The sequence below is a fragment of the Gobio gobio genome, assembly GCF_949357685.1.
Source record: "Gobio gobio genome assembly, chromosome: 3".
Lineage (NCBI taxonomy): Eukaryota > Metazoa > Chordata > Actinopteri > Cypriniformes > Gobionidae > Gobio > Gobio gobio.
In genome coordinates this window covers 33,259,812-33,279,841 of record NC_137099.1, presented here as the reverse complement: position 1 = coordinate 33,279,841, position 20,030 = coordinate 33,259,812, and the positions used below count along the sequence as shown (strand labels likewise).

The window sequence follows — 20,030 nt, the reverse complement described above, 5'->3', positions numbered from 1 at the left end:
TAAGTACTACAGTAAATAGTAGTATATTGTAGTATTTACTTTGTTAATTTACTGTAGTATATTTACTATAGTACGGTTCAAAACACTATAGTATTTACTATTAGTTATTTTACTATAATATACTATAATATAATATAGTATTTTTTCATGTGGGATCAAAATAAGAAAAGCAAAAGTTACAAACTTTCTTTGAATTTATTTCAAATGTATTGTCAGTATTGCGCTTGCAGATCACGTGGGTAGGGTACTTTTTTACTGTGCGTGCGTGTGTGTGTATGGATGACCATGTCTGTCAGGCACCACCGAAGACCATTTTTGACCCAGGAAAAACCCTGCATTCTGCAATATTTTGAACAATGAACACTTAATTAAAGGGAATTACGATCAAACATAAGAACAGAATTAAAAAGGGGAAACATTAACTGGTGTGTTTTAACATCCTGATGAGCAAAATAACTTACCGCTTTCCTTGTGGACCATTGTATTTCCGTAAGCACCACCTACTGTCAAAAAGTGATTATTCTGACAAATTACATGTGAAAACTGTGCTGAATTTTCATATCGAACATTTGCGTTGGTCTGAACATGCCTTTAAACTGATTATAAAACATTGAAAAAGCTCTCATGTGTCTATAATAACATGCAAAGATGTGTTTTTAATAATGCATTTCAACAGACACTATTTTAACAAGGAAGGTGATTTCAACAAATTGACAGCGGCTGCCTTCCACAAGAAAACGCACATCCTTGTGACAGGCTTTGCATCTGGAGCTTTCCATCTGCATGAGCTGCCAGAATTTGACCTCATTCACTCACTCAGGTTTGCCATATATTTTAAGTGAATATTTGTCAAATATCTCCAGTTGAGTGTAAATTTTTAGATGCATTTGCAATATGAGCTTTCAATTCTCATCTAACTTCAGTCTCAACCACTATTGTTTGTGACTACATTGCTGTGGCTTTATTCTATGCTGTTTATTGAATTGTAATATAGTATATTATCACATCTAGTATTTCAGATCAGAGGATTTCTACAATTACTATGAATCCCACTGGTGACTGGATTGGCTTTGGCTGTTCAGGTATTGTTCTTACAACCAGGTCTTTTCTTATGATCACAAAAGTGTGCTATCCTGTGCTCTAATTTCTTGCTTCTGTTATATGTTAAAGGTCTGGGCCAGCTGCTGGTTTGGGAATGGCAGAGTGAGTCCTATGTTTTCAAACAGCAAGGACACTTCAACAACATGAACGCTTTGGCTTATTCACCTGATGGTCAATATGTTGTTACCGGAGGGGATGATGGGAAGGTGAGTCCTATAACGCTAGATTTTTGTTGAGGTAATATATAAGTGAGAGAGAAGTTAAACTGCTGCTTTCCAGGTAAAAGTGTGGAACACCGACAGTGGCCTCTGTTTTGTGACGTTCACTGAACACTCCAGTAGTGTCACCAATGTTGCCTTCACCTCCAGTGGCTTTGTGGTGGTCAGCGCCTCACTAGATGGCACTGTTAGAGCATTTGACCTGCACAGGTATCATGTTATTCATTTTGAACTATACTGTATATTTGTTGCACAATGCTGTTTTCTTTGGTTTACTCTGTAATATTAGTTACTTTTGCCCTTATTTTAGTTATTTTAGGAGGGTGTTATTTATCCTGTAAGGCAGCAACAGCAAATTAGCATATATAGTGATGCACTGAAATTTTGGCAGCCAAAAATATTCAGCTGAAATGTTTTTAGAGGGCCAAAATTATGACAAGCTGTCATGTTTTATTAGCACTTCTCCGATCGGGCATTTTGGCATGTCAGCAGTGTGGACCCTATGGCTGGGTTGACAATATAACATTTCTCACTTCTAATCAATATACATTTTGGCAATCAGATATTGATTCTTTAATCCCAAAACCAATATTTTAATCTATGCTGTTTTCAGCTGATGCGTGAACAAAATTGTACTAAACATTTATTTGTAGCATGCTTAACATACAATAATCACAACTTACTTTGTTGCTTTTGATATGAAACAAGGTCTCAGCTTTCATATTCTGTAAATTTGATCAATTGGTCTTTAATGTTGCATGACCGATCGCTGTAGCTGTTTTAAAGGGGTCATGAACTGGCTTTTTTTATACAGTTGTCTGAGGTCAACTTATGACGTTTGCGTGGTTTTTACATTCAAAAACATCATAATGAATAAGTAATTGGCTATTTTCTACCCTGGTTTTGAGGCTCTCTCAAGACACATTCGGTTTTGATGGGTGTCGCACTGAAGACTTGGAAGTAAACGTCCACAGCTAGGATTGGATAAGATTAGTATATTTGAGCTTCAGCTCCCCTCAGTACATGTGAAAATTGTTTTGAAAGCGTGTGGAGAAACGCTCACAGGGCTCGCAAAATGCCTTTAACAAACAAACACAATGATTTACAGTGCCCTCCACAACTATTGGCACCCCTGTTTAAGATGAGGTCGTGGACTTCTAAAAATTATCCTTTTTTTTTTAAACAACATAGAACCCAAATGCAAAAAAAGAGAAAAACCCAACCTTTCATTTAAGTACATTACTTTGGTTTAAAAAAAAAAATCACACATTTAGAAAAAAAACCTTTAAATCATGTGTCCCACAATTTTTGGCACCCCTGATGTTAATACTTTGTACAACCCCCTTTTGCCAACAGCACTTAATCTCATCCTATAACATTTCACAAGATTGGAGAACACAGAGAGAGGGATCTTTGACCTTTCTTCTTTGCACAATCTTTCTAGATCACCCAGTGTCCTGGGTCCTCTCTTATGCACTCTCTTCTATAGTTCGCCCCGCAGGTTTTCGATTGGGTTGAGGTCTGGGGACTGAGATGGCCATGGGAGGACCTTGAGTTTGTGACAGCTGAACCATTTTTGTGTAGATTTTGCCACATGTTTTGGATCATTATCCTGCTGAAAGACCCAATGACGACCCATCTTCAGCTTTCTGGCAGAGGCCATCAGGTTTTTATTTAAAATGTCCTGGTAGTTCAAAGCATTCATAATGCAATGCACCCTAACAAGGTTCCCAGCAAACCGCTTAGCAAACTCCAGACGTTTACGTTTGTGAGTGTAAGTGAGAAAAGGCTTTTTCTTTGCATGCCTCCCAAACAGCTTGTTGGCATGTAGGCATGGCAGTCTGATGGTTGTTTTGGAGACTTTGTGACTCCAAGATGCCACTCTTTGATGCAATTCTGTGACAGTGAGCTTAGGAAATCTTTTTACTTCTCTTACCATCCTCCTCACTGTGCGTTGTGGCAAGATAAACTTGGGACCTATTCAAGCCTTGTTTGTCACTGTTCCAGTTGTTTTAAACTTCTTAATGATTCCTCTGACTATAGATACGGGCAAGTTAAGGCGAGTGGCTATTTTCTTGTAGCCATTGCCTGACTTATGAAGGTCGACACACATCTGCCTTACTTGAATGGTGTGTTCTCTTGTCTTTGCCATGTTGACAAATGGGTAAGAGAATTAGGCCTCTGTGTCACGTCATATTTATACCCCAGGGAAACAGGAAGTCATGAATTACTAATTAAAAGTTTCTAGATACCCTGACCAACTTTAGCAACTACAGAAAAATATATATTTATATATATAAAAAAAAAATCAACAAAATTTTTCAGAGGAATTGTTAGGGGTGCCAATAATTGTGGGACAATTATGGGGGAAATTTTTTTTTCTAAATGTGTTGTATTTTTTTTACCACCAAAGTAATGTACTTAAATGAAAGGTTGGATTTTTCTCTTTTTTTTGCATTTGGGTTCTATGTTGTTTTAAAAAAAAGGATAATTTTTAGAAGTCCACGACCACATCTTAAAGGTTCACCCAAAAATGAAAATTCTGTCATTAATTACTCACCCTCATGTCGTTCAACACCCGTAAGACCTTCATAAGACGTTCATATTCGGAACACAAATGAAGATATTTTAGTTGAAAGCTGATGGCTGAGAAAGGCTTCAGATAGGCCTCCATTGGCATTCAGTACATTTACACTCCCAAGACCCATAAAAGGCACTTAAAACGTCGTTACAAAGTCCATCTCACCACAGTGACTCTACAATAATTATACAATGCGACAACAATAGTTTTTGTGCGCAAAAAAAAATCTAAATAACACCTTTATCCAACTTGTTCTTGTCTTCCGTGTGTGCCTCCACGACGCATGCGCGAGAATATGACGTAGCGCCGGGGTTCGGGAATCCATGAAATGCACACTTTAGCCTGATTTTGAGAACTACGCCGAGACCTAAAGCACGATCAATGTAGAATCCAACAGCTTAGATACGCGCGTCTTTAAAGGGTTAGTTCACCCAAAAATGAAATTTCTTCCATTAATGACTCACCCCAATGTTGTTCCACACCCGTAAGACCTCCGTTCATCCTCCGAACACCGTTTAAGATATTTTAGATTTAGTCCGAGGGCTTTCAGTCCTTTGAATGTAAGTGTATGAACACTTTGCTGTCCACGTCCAGAAAGGTAATGAAAACATCATCAAAGTAGTCCATATGTGACATCATTTGGTTAGTTAAGACTCTTTTGAAGCGTTGACAATACATTTTGGTCCAAAAATAACAAAAACTAAGACTTCTCTTCCGGTTGTGTTTGAATCCGCGTTCACGACGCCACAGTGACGCTGCTGACGTAAGACGCTGTGACGTGTTATCTGGTGCGATAGCAGAAATGTATTGTCGACGCTTCAAAAGAGTCTGTCTAACCAAATGATGTCACATATGGACTACTGTGATGATGTTTTCATTACCTTTCTGGTAATGTAATTTTTTCTATTACTTGGCCGGCCCGATTGGTGAATAATCCATGTGTACACACACACACACACACACCGGTATCTGTAACAATACAACAATTGATCTGTAATAATGCAATGCTATCACATATAAAAAACATGTTTTACTCACATAAGTGTGTTGCACCATTCTTGTCGGATCCAATATAGAAGGCACAGCTTTGTGTTTTAATCTCAATATGTCTGCAAATCCAGTCTCGACCTGTATCTTGTTTACAAACGATTCTGCGCGTTTGTTAGCTTCATTTCACCACAATGTCTTACACACGTGAGCTGGAACTGGCATGTTTATTGCTCGTTAGCGCGACCCGTTTAGCTCCACGAGTTGGTGGGCGGGGCTACAGAAGCAGGCGTACATATTTATCTGTTGAGGCGGCGTTTCTGCATTCTATGACGTCAATGGTCGACATATTCTGAAATCGATTGTTTGCTGGAACCTGGTGTCAATAAAAGCTTTTCTTTGACTAACAAGGAAGTTTTCAGCTCCGAAACTTACAGGATATTCTTATATCACAATTAACTTTTATATATCAAAGGCTCAAGGGAAAGTTGATTTCTCAATTCATCACCCCTTTAATTGAAGCTAGGGATGTGACTGTGAGGAAATTTTTCCCACCGGTTAATCGACGTGGGACAGCACTGGTAATTCATTACGGTTCTAAGCAGAGTGAGCATTTTCAATTAATTCCTATGGAATTGAGCTTTCACCAGTGGACACACTCCGATATGAATGGCCGTGCACATTTTACATTCGCTTTCAAATTAGTGGCAATTGCTTGAATTATTATTATTTTTATTTAATTGGTTAATTTTTAATTAAATTAATTGAATTGGTTCATTATTATTCTTAATGGAAAAACACACCTAACCCTTTGCAGGTTCCCTATAAGCATTAGGGGCTTTAGCACCGGAGGAACCTTCCTAGAACTACTGGCAGAAGTATCTGTATTACAGGAAGACAGGACTGTTAAACAGATCATAAACTGATGAAGAAGGATAATGTGAGGCTCTGGCATTCTCAGCACCATCAAAATATAATGACAATTCACAAGAACAAGCGCGTCTTGCGTCACCAGAGCTTGGTGGTGTGAATGCAACCAGGAAAATGTTCCTAGGGGAACTTGAAGTTATCGAGGGACCACCCTGGAGGCTAGTTTCAGAATTAAGTTCCTAGAACTACCTGGTGCAAAAGCCCCTTTTGGGTTTTGCAAAATATTGCCAAATAGGCACTTTTCTATTTCTCTTTGAAACCAAATCTTCCGCCATCGTCTTGTCAATCAGCTCCTCACTCTTGATTAAATTAAATCAAGACTGCTTCTGATCTGTACTGCGACTCTCGTTCAGCTCACTATGAATTGAGCAGACACATTCAGTTTTTAATTGGACTCTAACTGAACTAAATGTTTTATTTCTATAAAAAAAATCAAAAAGACAGTTTTTGATCAGTGCTGGTCAGTGCTGCAGTGGGCAAGTGATGGAACCGTTGTTGTGGCTGAACACAGTGTAACACCGGTAACACTGACTATCCCACGAGGCCTAGTTCAAGTGCATGTGAATTTATAATCTCTTTACGGCTAGTTAATTAGTGCTACTAGAAATAAACATAAATGACCATCAGAAGGTATGTTAAACAACAGTGCAATTGAAATGTGTCATGTCTCATGTAATCAACTGCAGAAATAAGTCAATAAACGGCTTATAATCATACAACGTTACATTTACCTCAGGAAAACCATTACATGACCATAGCTCATTAGTTATCTACAAATAAAAACCCTAGAGGAGCATTGGCTAAATGCTCTATATTATATATGTATTATATTTTTACTTGATCTTTTAGTAATGTCTCATTTATTGTATGTTTGAATAAATGTGTCATAAAAACAAGTTTATGGCAGTCAATTTTAAAATGTTATATTTCAACAATGAATTGGAGTAGAAAAGTTTATATTAAAAAACTTTTAAAGTTTTAATTATTAAATGAAGCTTAATTAATTGATTATTAAACACTTTATTTTTGGTTTTTGGCTAAATAAGAATTTTCTGTAAATGTTTTTTATGGTGCATAACTGATAAATAAGTCTGCTTATTAGTCTCATGTTTGAAATTGAGTGTTAAATCCATTGTTTATGAGTAAAAAGTAGACCACTATTTAAGCTTGAGATACATTTATTTTTCTGGGCACAGATTAAGAAATGTGGTGCTGAACTCTGTTCTATCAGGTACCGGAACTTCCGTACCATGACGTCACCACGACCAGCCCAGTTCTCCTCTCTGGCATTGGACAGTAGTGGGGAATTGGTGTGTGCAGGTTCTCAGGATTCCTTTGAGATCTTCCTATGGTCCATGCAGACTGGACGACTACTAGAGGTCAGACACTGCTGAATTAGTGTGCTTTTCTGATCTGACAAATGCGTGTGTAATATCCTTTTTTTTTTCTCGATGCAGTTGTCAGATTATGTCAAAGTTATATATTTTTTAAATTGTGTACTAATTGTAGTAATTGGCTAGCTTAACATTAGGTTTGTATTTTTTTTCTGGCCGAATGGGTCCATAATTTTCGTTTTGGTGCATCACTTTGCAGTTCATGTGTAATTCAGTTCTTTGTAACTCTTTATTGCTGGAGCAGGTGCTCAGTGGTCACAAAGGTCCGGTCAGCAACTTGTGCTTCAGCCCAGTCCAGTCTGTGCTTGCCAGTGTGTCATGGGACAAAACTGTCCGGCTGTGGGACATGCTAGACAGCTGGCAGACCAAAGAGACCCTGCGGCTCACCTCTGATGGCAAGTTCACAATGTGACCGCTGATGTGAAACTATTCAGAGAGAAATCGAGCTGGTGGATTGGAAAGAAAATAATGTGTTATTTAAAGATGTCTTGCACCTGTGCTCATTCAGGACTGGCTGTAACATATCGTCCTGATGGTCAAGAGTTGGCAGTGGCCTCTCTGGATGGTGAGATCACATTCTGGAACCCTCAGACTGGAGGACAGACTGGCTGTGTCGCTGGCCGCCATGACCTGCAGATGGGACGTAAAGAGACGGACAAGATCACTGCTAAACAGTCTGCCAAGGGAAAGTAAGTCACAGACAGTAGCAGAGCGGCTTGAATTGCTATTCTTCTTAACACACAGTAAAATATCAAAAAGAAAAAAAGCCTTAGGATGTCATTCATTGATTCAAAATCATTTAATTAATTTGAGAATAACCTGGAAAGCATCAATGCATGAAAAAGTATTATCCTTTTTCAATAAACAGAATTAAAGAAAACACTTGACTGTACCAGGGTATCTTAAGACAACTGGGATAGTTCACCCAATAATGAAACCTTTGTCATCATTTATTTACTCACACCCTCAAGTTGTTTGACATCTGTATGAGTTTCTTTCTTCTGTTGAACAGTGAACTCAAAAAAAGATATTTTGAAGAATGTTAACCAGGCAGTTGATATTATAATTTTTTTCCTTCTATGGAAGTCAATGGCTATCGTCAACAGGTTTGGAACAACATGAGGGTGAATTAATTATTTCATTTTTGGGTGAACTATCTCTTTAAGATTTAATTCTGTATTGGTTCAATGAGTCACAATGTCTTTACAAAATGATTATCAGGGCATTTTTCTGCAGCACTCTATGGGTTTAAATCTTTGGTGATCTAAAGGGGCGGTCGCATTACACTTTCTTTCCGTTTTCTTTCTGCGTTCCAAAGTTCAAGTTTGGTGAACTCTCATCTGTAAATCTCTATCACATGAAGACCACATGAAGTCACCAATAGAAGTTTGATATGTCACAGCTTGGCCTCTTTGCTTAAAAACGCAAACGTACTCTGTTACTTAACGTAACCTCGGTTCCCTGAGATAAGGGAAGGAGTACTGCGTCTTAAGACGCTGTATGGGTAGGTTCTCCTACTCTCGAATATACTGAAGTAATTGTAAAATCACGCAGTGCTACTGTCCAGTCAAAACAGTGTTGAGACATCTCGCACGCTATTGGCTGGCCAGTGGGAACTGCATGAACCAATGGCAGAACAGCGTAATCTGAGCGAACCAATGGGCACAAAACCCGCAAAGCTGAGTGCAAGAGCCCGCGAAAGAGGCATATAAAATACGCTGTAACTGTCAAAAACGTCAGGTTAAATCGACTGAAGCGACGATCACCCGAGTCAGCGCCATAGCACGGCCGTCTACGCAGTACTCCTTCCCTTATCTCAGGGAACCGAGGTTACGTTAAGTAACCGAGTACGTTCCCTTTCGAACGGTCAGTTCGTACTGCGTCCTATATGGGAACCTGTAAAATCCCGCCGTGCTATGATAAGCACAGTGACATGTACTCCCTCAAGTTTGAACACTTATTAGAAAGGGCTCAAGACTAGAGTTACTGACACATCATTTATATATATAATATATATGTACACACGTCTTATACTACTGGGCTCATAGAGGCCGGTAACTATAAGGAATGTGTAAGCATTGAAGCATATGAAGGCCCCAATGCCAACTTATGATGGGGACGGGCTTACAAGGCCGTCTAATATTCGTTAGGCCGTCTTAGTATTTTTATACAGCGAGGACTTGTGCCTGCAGTGCAGGGACATCCAGACTGAAGAATCTGGTTAAAGTAGATGGTGAGGACCAACCTGCCGATCTACAAATGTCACCCATAGAAATTCCACTAGGCCACGCCCAGGAGGAGGCCATGCCTCTGGTGGAGTGAGCTTTGACACCTATGGGGCACTGGAGGCCCATAGTGTCATATGCTAACGCTATTGCGTCCACTAGCCATCTGGCTAAGTTTTGTTTGGTGACCGAAAGTCCCTTAGTTCGGTCACCAAAACTTACAAAGAGCTGCTCCGACTGCTTAAAGTGGGAGGACCGCTCAATATATGCTCTAAGCGACCAAACAGGGCCGAGCAGGTGTAACTGTCTCTCATCCTCCGAAGTGGGGAGGGCAGAGAGAGTGATTACCTGTGCTTTGAACGGTGTTGAAAGCACTTGAGGTACATAACCATGCCCTGGTTTGAGGATGACTTTAGAATCGCCTGGGCCAATTCTAAACATGACGTGTTCACAGATAACGCTTGAATGTCACCGACACGCTTAACAAACGCCAGTGCTAATAGCAGGGCAGTTTTCAGCGAAAGTGGCTTTAATTCAGCCATCTGCAACGGCTCGAAGGGAGGTCTTTTTAGTGCTCTTAGGAGCAATGAAGGTCCCAGGATGGCACCGTAGGAGGGAGAGGGGGGTTAAGCCTCCTGGCTCCTTTTAAGAATTGTATTACCATGTCGTGTCTGCCTTCTGATTGGCCAGCTATAGGCGTATGAGATGCGGCGATAGCTGCCGTGTAGACTTTGAGTGTGGATGGAGTGTGTCCTGCATCCAACATCTCTTATAGAAAAACAAGAATTTGTGATATCTCGCATGACACTGGGTTATAGTTCCTGACTGAACACCAGTCCGAGAACACTGACCATTTAAGGGCATAGAGACGTCTAGTAGACGGAGCTCTAGCTTCACTGATGGTGCTCAAGACCATCTGGGAGGTTCTCGAGCCCCCCTTGAGTGGCCAAACATGTAACGCCCAGAATTTTGGGGTGGGGGTGCCGGATTGTCCCGTTCGCCTCAGAAAGGAGATTTTTCCTCAGGGGAACTGGCCATGGGGCTGCTGATAGTAACTGAATCAACTCTGGAAACCTGATGTGGGTTCGCCAGAGTGGAGCCACTAGCAGGACTGTGTGCTCGCATTCCCTGATCCTTTTTAAAATCTGGGGAATGAGCAGTACTGGTGGAAAAGCATAAAGTATGCAGCTGGGCCATTCGTGGGCCAGCGCATCCTTGCTCTTTGAAAAATAGATTGGGAAATGACAGTTGTCTTCGGAGGCGAAGAGGTCGACCTCTGCCCTCCCAAAAACACTCCATATCATTTGAACCGTTTAGGAATGGAGGGCCCTTTCCCCCGGGGACACGAGGCCCCTGGAGAGCATGTCTGCTCCCTGGTTCAGTCTGCCTGGCACATGCACTGCTTTTAGTGAATGTAATTTGCCTTTTGCCCATAGGAGGAGATGTCTGACCTGTTGGTTGAGCCATCTCGACCGGAGCCCGCCTTGACGGTTTATGTAGGAGACCACAGTCGTGTTGTCCGTGCGAACTAGAACATGGTGACCTGAGAGACGTGTTAAAGTCTCGAGGGCTAGCACTACTGCCAGCATTTCTAGGCAGTTTATGTGCAACCGTGACTCCGTGCTCGACCATGAGCCGAAGGCCGGTTCGTCCTTGTACAGAGCGCCCCAAACCGAGTTGGAGGCGTCCGTGGTGACCACCATCCGTCTGGAAACTGTTCCCAAGTGACCACGGGGCCAGGGCTTTGACACAGCCGCGGCCCACTTTGATCCAATGCTGGCCTGAATGCCAAGCTTGGGAAGGAACCCGTGATTTCAGCCAGTACTGCAGGGGGAGCATGTGCATCATACCCAGCGGAAGTACTGGAGAAGCTTTTGCCATTAGGCCTAGCATTCTCTGAAATTTTTTAGGGGTGTGTTGGTTCCCATTTTGAATGAACATGCAAGCTGCTCTGTAGTCAGAGCGCGTTCGTCCAATAGCCACGCCTTCATTTGGGCTGAGTCTAAAATCGTTCCCAGGAAGGAGGTTCTCTGCCTGGGACAGGCCAAATGGCTGGACTGTGTACTGATAAGCCTTCCCGTTGAACGCGAATCTCAAAAACGGTCTGTGACGTGGGATAATTTGGATATAAAAGTAAGCATCTTTCAGATCCAATGAGAAAAACCAGTCCATCGGGCAGATTTGCGCGATGATCTGTTTTAATGTCAGCGTTCTGAAAGGCCGTTTGATAGAGCCTTGTTCAGGTGTCTGAGATCTAAGATGGGCCTGAGGCCGCCATCTTTTTTGGGAACAAGGAAGTAGCGGCTGTAAAAAAAAAAAAAGAACCCTGACTCGCTCTGAGCTGGAGGCACCGCCTCTAATGCTTTTATTTTATTTTTATTATCAATAGGCTCTCTACTTCGGTTTTGAGGACGTGAGTCACGTTGCTCTCCACCGAAGTGTGCGTTATGCCCGTGAAACGGGGGGTTTACGAGCGAATTGGAGCGAGGATCCTTGTTGAATTGTTTTTATAACCCACTGTGACACACCGGGGATGGTTTTCCAAGCCTCTGCCGATCGCACAGGGGTTTTATAGAGTCAGAAGGAGAAAAGGAAGAGCGAGACGTTGGTAATCGTGCGGATTCGTCTTCCTCATTGCCGCCGAATGAGACCAAGCCCTCGGCGTCGAGCGGAGGGAGCAGGTCCGATCGAGAGAACGTCACTGGGGAAACGCCTCTCTGAGGCGAAGACGAGGCGCGCGGGCACTGGGCCGACGTGAACTCGCTAGCCTCGGTATATTCAGCCCACTGGCTCCGCCGTTCTTTCCCGCCGAGGCTCGGGCGGAAAGGGGAACGGGAGAGCGTGAGGGCCGGGGTCACGCTCTGAAAAGAGCGCTATCCACGAACGGTGGGAGGAAATGGGCATACCCTCGGGATACACCGTAGTGTTTCACCAAAGAGCGCAGGGGAAAGGCGTGACAGCTCGCGGGATCGCTGGCGATTTGACCGCTCGTCAATTCACGTGAAGGTGGTGTAGTTCGAGTTTATCAGCGAGGACCGTAGATCGTCGCTGAAGGAGATTAATCTGACGTTTTTGACAGTTACAGCGTATTTTATATGCCCCTTTCGCGGGCTCTTGCGCTCAGCTTCGCGGGCTTTGTGCCCATTGGTTGGCTCAGATTACGCTGTTCTGCCATTGGTTCATGCAGTTCCCACTGGCCAGCCAATAGCGTGCAAGATGTCTCAACACTGTTTTGACTGGACAGTAGCACTGCGTGATTTTACAATTACTTCAGTATATTCGAGAGTAGGAGAACCTACCCTTACAGCGTCTTAAGACGCAGTACGAACTGACCGTTCGAAAGGGAACTATTAATCTGCAGCATGTGCGCAAAGTGGAGTAGATTGCATGTTTTAAAATTTTGGATGTATTCTATTCTAAACTATGTTTTGATCCTACTTTATATTAGGTGGCCTTAAAGGGACAGTTCACCCAAAAATGAAAATTCGGTCATTAATTACTCCCCCTCATGTCGTTCCAAACCCGTAAGACCTTCGTTCATCTTCAGAACACATCATCTCAGATGTCATTCTGAAGTCTGAGGGTTCCAGAATGTGATCTCACCATCCAGAGAGGCCACTGCCAACTCTTGACCATCAGGACAGTACGTTACAGCCAGTCCTGAATAAGCACAGAAAGGTAGTAAAAACATTGTTAAAATAGTCCATGTGACTCCAGTTTTATTAAGCGACGAGAATACTTTTTGTGCGCAAAATAACGCAAATAACGGTTTTATTAAACGATTTCTTTCTAGCCTGTGTCAGTCCCATACGCAGTTTCCGTTGCGCTTTTGAAGTCTACGGCAGCCGATGCTATTCACGTGAGCACCACGGCGCATGCGTGTGATGCTTACGCAGGAGCTGACCAACGTAAACTGTGTAGCAGACTGACACAGGCTAGAACGAAATTGTTGAATAAAGTCGTTATATTTGTTAGTTTTTGCGCACAAAAATATTCTTGTCACTTTATAAAATTTAAGGTTGAACCACTGTAGTCACATTGACTATTTTAACGATGTTTTTAATACCTTTCTGGGCCCTAAAAGAGTTAATTATATAGCTGTTATATGGATGGGTCAGAGAGCTCTCAAATTTCATCAAAAATATCTTCATTTGTGTTCTAAAGATGAACCATGGTCTTACGGGTTTGGAACGACATGAGGGTGAGTAATTCATGACAGAATTTTCATTTTCGGGTGAACTATCCCTTTAACTACTAAGTACTTATTTTATGTAAATGCCATGTACCTATTGTGTACCTATTGTGTTCATATTGTATTGCAAAACACTTTTGCTGATATTGAGGTGGGATACGGGTAAAGTTAGGGACAGGTGTGGTGGTATGGGTAAGTTTAAGGGTAGGATTAGGTGTAAGGGAAGTGTCAACAGTGTACAGATGTAATTTTTTAAAGGGGTGGTAAACCACGATTTCACTATTCTAACTTTAGCTAGCGTGTAATGTTGCTGCTTGAGCATAAACAACATCTGCAAAGTTACAACGTTCAAAGTTTAAAGCAAAGGGAGATATTTGCTTTTAAAGAAATCAGTTTCTAAGAACTACAGCAAACGGCCAGTAGGCGACTACAGACATTCCTCCAGGGTTGGTGACATCAACAGTAGGGATGGGCATTTTTGTCAATTTCTCATTTCGATCATCGATAGGTCTCAAAAACGAGTACTCGAGTAATTGGGGGCGGGGCATGTGCAGGGGGCGGGGCATGTCCGTCATTGAGATAATGAAAATACTGTTATGAAAATGGTTGTTGACAAATACAAACGTGACATGAAAACGGGTATATGAAAACATGAACATATAAAACAAAAAATAACTGCTAGATTATGATGCATAAATGTCTTTGAAAAAGAAACATCTTTATAAAATGACCGTCTCAAATAACCAAGTCAGTAATATCGAGCATTGCCTTTGAGCTGAAACTGTGAAATAACACCACCCTGCAGAGCTTGCCAGCTGGTTAATAAACTCAACCAAACGCACCCTATATCAATATTAATATGAGATTATTATGAACCTATAACGACATAAATCAACACAAAAGGACGTGAATGCGCACGTGAACTTCAGCGTGCTAGATTTTACAGCCGAAGGGTTTGAAACGGAACATTTTGAATGCGCTCTTCCCTTAACAACGCTGATACACGGACAACGAAAGCACACAGAAACATTTTATTAAAATCCTGTTCTCATTATAATGCTTTGACAGATTGACTCTGCACATCATGCACTTCATTTTATTATTCATGATCGAGCGTTACAGACATCACTGCGCGTTTTCGAACTCATAGCGAAAAACCAACTTTAAATAAACTAGGTCTACTGTTAAAAAATACGAGAACAGTATAGCAGTGCTCCATTACTAATATCAATGATTCTGAGAAAGAAATAGCCTATCTGAAAAGAATATGACTTAAACCATTATGTCGAGCATGAAATATGCGTTTGAGCTGAAACTGAAGAGAATGAACAACAGCCGGTATAACGGCAGCGCTTTTCTAGCTTATTAAGCTCAACCAAACGCTTCTTATATTAGATTAATCAGATATAGAAAACATAAAAGTAATCTTACAACGTGCATCTGCAGATAAGGACGCGAATGCGCACATGAACTTCACGCGCTAGTCTGAGTGTTCTCGCTAGTTTCTCTGTGGATCAGCTGATACACGGGGAACTAAGCACAGATCATTTACAGCATTCTAATTTCCATCGTGTTTTCATTATAATGCTATGTAGGCTATGACAGATTGGCGCTGCACATCTTGCACTAACCATTTAATGATCTCATGATTCCAGACATCACTGCAGTGCACGCCTTTATTTTGCCGCGGTCTGGAGGCGTGCTGTAAAAGGCTAACCAATCAGACCTCCGCAAAACGATGCAATAACCAATAAAAAAAGAGACAAATATATTTTTTTCAGGGCGATCATCGTTCTCATGATCGATGATCGCTGTCACGTTCGAGTACTCGATTACTCGACCACTGTTGCCCATCCCTAATCAACAGGCTCAATATTTACATAAACCCCTCCTCCGAGAATATTAAATAAGGGGGGGTGAGGCCATTTTGTATCGCGGCGCTGTTGTGGTATAAGTTAGTTAGGCTGGAGTGTTGTTGCCGCGATGCCGAGGAAACGCTGTTATTTTCATCCGGATTGCAGGTCTGGGGTACTTGCTCTGTTCAGCCTTCCTTGGGACGGGGGTGCGTTGCAGAGCGTTTAACATACAGCATGTTATATGCACGTGTGTTTGAGTCAGCGGGGAATCAGGCGCGCAGGGCTCTCTGCAGCACATCTAACAGAGGAAAACATCCACCGTCTTCGCGATTTCAATGCCGGATTTGCACAACGTCAGCTGCGTGAAAAAAACACTGCCGGTGCGTGGATGCACGACGCGCGTGCTGCACATTTCACGGAGGACAACACAAACTTCCACAAACTTCGCGAGTTCAATGCCAGATTTGCACAACGTCAGCTGCATGAAAAAAACACTGCCGGTGCGTGGATGCACGACGCGCGCGCTGCACATTTCACAGAGGACAACACAAACTTCGCGAGTTCAATGCCAGATTTGCACAACGTCAGCTGCATGAAAAAAACACTGCCGGTGCGTGGATGCATGACGCGCGCGCTGCACATTTCACGGAGGACAACACAAACTTCCACAAACTTCGCGAGTTCAATACAGGATATGCACAACGGCTTGTCCTGAAAGCTGGATTTACAAACAGAAGCTGTTTACGGGCCACAACCTGTAAGTCTGATTTATATTTCATCGATGTGTTTTCCTGTAATAGGTTGTAGCAAGGAAGTAAACAGATGACAACGCTGTTCTGCAAACCAGTCTGTTAAATGCTCATTCATACTTAACGTTATCCGACGAACACCTAACGTTACAAACACTAATGTTAAAATCTCAACAGCGAACCTGACATTAGTGTAAATGATTCTTTGATTAGAGCTTTTATGTATTGTTTATCTTCAGGCATGCTAAACATGGTTCTGTGTGTGATTTGGCTAACTTACTAGTTAAAGCCAGTGCTTAGTGTTCGTTTTGGGTTAATAGTTCTTGCGACAGATATTTGGCTATAATCGTTCTAAAAATACAAAAGTAACAGTGCCATTCAGTAGCGATCATTATAGATCCGCAGTCTTTACACTTGAGGACTGAACAGGTTCTGCTCGATCATCTTCACTCAAATGTTCTCATATGGTTTTATTGACGCCGACCAAAGCACAGCCTCCGGTAAGGGGCGTGACGTTTCCGACAACTGTGCACTGCGGTTAGCGAATCAGAACACACTGGGCCAGCTAACCAATCAGAGCCCACTGCGTATTTTTGAGGGACTGGCTTCATACAACCCGGAAAGCATCAGACCGTTTTACAAGGAGGGACAGAGCAGTGTAGAATAAAGGTCAAATATATGAAAAATAAGGCAATTTTTTTTTAAACGAAGCATGAACACATGTTACAGTGCACCCCACAAACACAGTCAAGCCTTCAAAAGAATGTGTTTTACCACCCCTTTAAATGTATGTACAATGTAAAAACATGAATGAAAAAAAGTATAAATTAACACAATAAATGCATTGTATCAAACGATTCATTTAAATGTTAGTACATTGTAATTAAGGCCACCTAATATAAAGTGGGTCCATGTTTTTTATAAAGATGCAGCTGAGTGTGACCTATTATGCCCGCTGCAGTGTCCATAGACATTTTGCATGCTCAAAGTCTAGTGTGACGACGGCTTTAGGTGGCTTTTGCTGTATAAATGTTCTGTATAAAAATTGTGTATCATAACCATATACATAGAGAGTTATATATAATGCCTATACGCTGTAGCTGAAAATAATGTGTTGGGAATTGTTTGATAATCGCTTAAATTACTCCCTGATTTAACAACAGAATGAATTCTGAGGTGCCTAAATATTTCCACCTCAAAGTGGAACCTATGTGTTCATTAATCCCTCATTTCCTCCCTTACTGATTTGTAGGTCCTTCACTTCCTTGTGCTACTCGGCGGATGGTGAATCGATCCTTGCAGGTGGGCAGTCGAAGTTTGTGTGCATTTATAACATTAAGGAACAAGTCTTGATGAAGAAGTTTGAGATCTCCTGTAATCTCTCTCTGGACGCTATGGAGGTACACACTTGATAGAGCAGATTTGCTTGTTTGTACTCACTGCAGATTTAGACATAATAAAACTGCTATTTTGATCATATTAAGAGGATTTCTTTAGTAAATTAGTTTATTAGGGGTCATTTTGTGATTTAAATTCATACTGTAAGCAGGCTAAATAAAACAGGATCACTGGACTCAAAATAACATTTCAAACGATTCTGTTAGGAAAGCTGATGTTTATTTTCAGTTATGTGAATGTCTCCGTAGGGCATTATTTGTTTGTTCGGTTCATTTTACTGTGGATTCTTAGGTAAACCCGTCACACTTTGACACAAGCTTTGCAAACACTTTTACAGAAAGATATTGACCCGACAGTAATGCACCAAGGTGTGTTAATTCTAAAGCCTAATCTGTGATCATGATATTTCATAAGTAAGGACTTGTATACAGTCAGAAGTTCTTTGTTGCAAAATCGCTGTTCATGATTCAGTAACATCGACTGAACAGTCTACTTCACATGGGTCATTTTAGTAACATAACAGCTCTAAGAATATGTTGTTTCTGGAGTCTACACTTTGTGTGATGTCCATGATGAGTAGTAGCAAGGCAATCTTGATCATGTTGATGGAAGACTGAAGTTCCCGTAGGTTATTCTCTGCGTTGTGTATTTTTTATTTTTCACGCTGTAAAACAATGTTCGGGGCTGTGAAGCTAAATTTCACTGAATCAATAGGCACATCAGACACTGATTGAATGGCTACATCTGTTTCAAAGAAAGCTTGCAAGTCAGGATAAACGTTATCAGGCTGACTAGCTTCATTCACATCAGTTTTCTCTGCAGCTTTGTTGTGGTTCAATTTCTTAGTCAAAGATGCTACTCTAGCACACAGTTCTTTGTTCTGTTTCTCTAGCTCTGAGATATGCTGAGACTGTTGTCTAGCTAGCGCTAAACCAAATTCTCTGTGACAACAAATAATGCCTTTCACATTGTTCTTGCGAATACATGCTCCTAAAACTTTTTTACATTCATCAATCGACCAAGTGTTGTCTGGATGGATCTCATATTTCTGAGTTAGTTTTTGTCTAACTTTCTCTGTGACAATTAAATCCATCTGCACTCCTGTGATTTGAAATCACTGTCTGTCCACAAAGGATCTGCGAGACCACCTTTTTCAGTTGTGGGGGTCAGTCTAGCATTCTTTCTAAACATTTTTGAATTTCTTTGTTACCACACACTCACAAACACTGACTTCTCTTATCAACAAACTTGTTAACACAGCTCAACTATTGTTAACTTTCTTTGGCAAAACAGAGGACAACACAAATATTAACCAAAATGTTAATCTTCCCTGCCTAAAACAGAGGCAAAACAATTATTAGCATGTAATGCTAATCTTCTCTATGAAGAGGAAAACAATTATTAGCACGTTTATGCTAACCTTCTCTATGAAGATGCAAACAACTTCTCTGCTTGAAAACAGGGTAACTCATCTCTAAAACAAACTTTTTAGAGGATAACTTAGTTAACCAAACCCAACAGCTGTCCGTTAACTCTTCCCTAGCAGCACAGAGGAAAACAAATTTGTACTGGTCTTTAAGGTTCTTTTGGATAGAGCAGCACTCACCACAACCCTTGGTTAAGAGAAACATTCAGTCTGGAAATCTTTGTTCAGCTGGAAGTTTCGCTCTGGATTCCAGTCTGGAACGTAGGCAGATCTTTATCTTTGAGTTTGAAGTTTCAATCTGGATTTCAGGTGAGGAAGCTGGAACTCTATCCGGGTCACAAGGCACCATCTGTTGTGAACTTTTCTCTTCTAAAGTGTAGGAAACTCAGAAGATGAAGACCAGGAGACTTCGGGATCAAACAGAAGTTATTATTTTAATGAGAACTCTCTGTGCTGCAGGTCGTCCGAAAACAGTCTGATTTAACAGTACAAAATAATGCAATTTATCTACATTTCAGGGGGAGGGATTGTACAGCAGGGGAGGAGACATTCAAAATAGGGACACACCCCAAACATTCCGGTCTCATCAGCCGTAATTCAATCAGCATAACAGTGCCATTCAAATGCATAGATGCTTATCCAATCATTCAGGCAGTATTGCTCTAAACTTGTCATTGTAAATAGTCAGGAAGTGCATAAAGACAAAAGACTTAATGTCTCAAACACTTACACGGTCTGACGTAATCTCCTTAGAATTTCCTCAAGTTTACTTCAAAATGTAAAACACAAATATAGATAATGTTTTCAGTTATATTCTATTACATTGGAACCTATATATAACAATGTACAAATTTGTAATCCCACAATGCACATGAGCTTTTAATGACATCCCAAATCCTACGTAGGGTTTAATGAAATTGTCCAAAATGTCTTGCCTTGCTGAAGCATTAAGAGTTCCTTTCATTGGAACTAA

The 20,030-nt window shown here is 41.2% G+C and overlaps 1 protein-coding gene across 1 annotated transcript in view; it reads left to right on the top strand.

The window, feature by feature from the left end:
• Positions 1-20,030, top strand: part of pwp2h (PWP2 small subunit processome component) — a 30,562-nt gene that overhangs the window by 5,767 nt on the left and 4,765 nt on the right. Inside the window, exons 8-15 of the mRNA XM_079812853.1 lie at positions 677-820; positions 1,012-1,082; positions 1,171-1,307; positions 1,381-1,529; positions 7,049-7,196; positions 7,456-7,606; positions 7,720-7,900; positions 17,486-17,633. Coding sequence (XP_079668979.1) covers positions 677-820; positions 1,012-1,082; positions 1,171-1,307; positions 1,381-1,529; positions 7,049-7,196; positions 7,456-7,606; positions 7,720-7,900; positions 17,486-17,633 — 1,129 coding nt within the window. The remainder of the gene's footprint in view (positions 1-676; positions 821-1,011; positions 1,083-1,170; positions 1,308-1,380; positions 1,530-7,048; positions 7,197-7,455; positions 7,607-7,719; positions 7,901-17,485; positions 17,634-20,030) is intronic.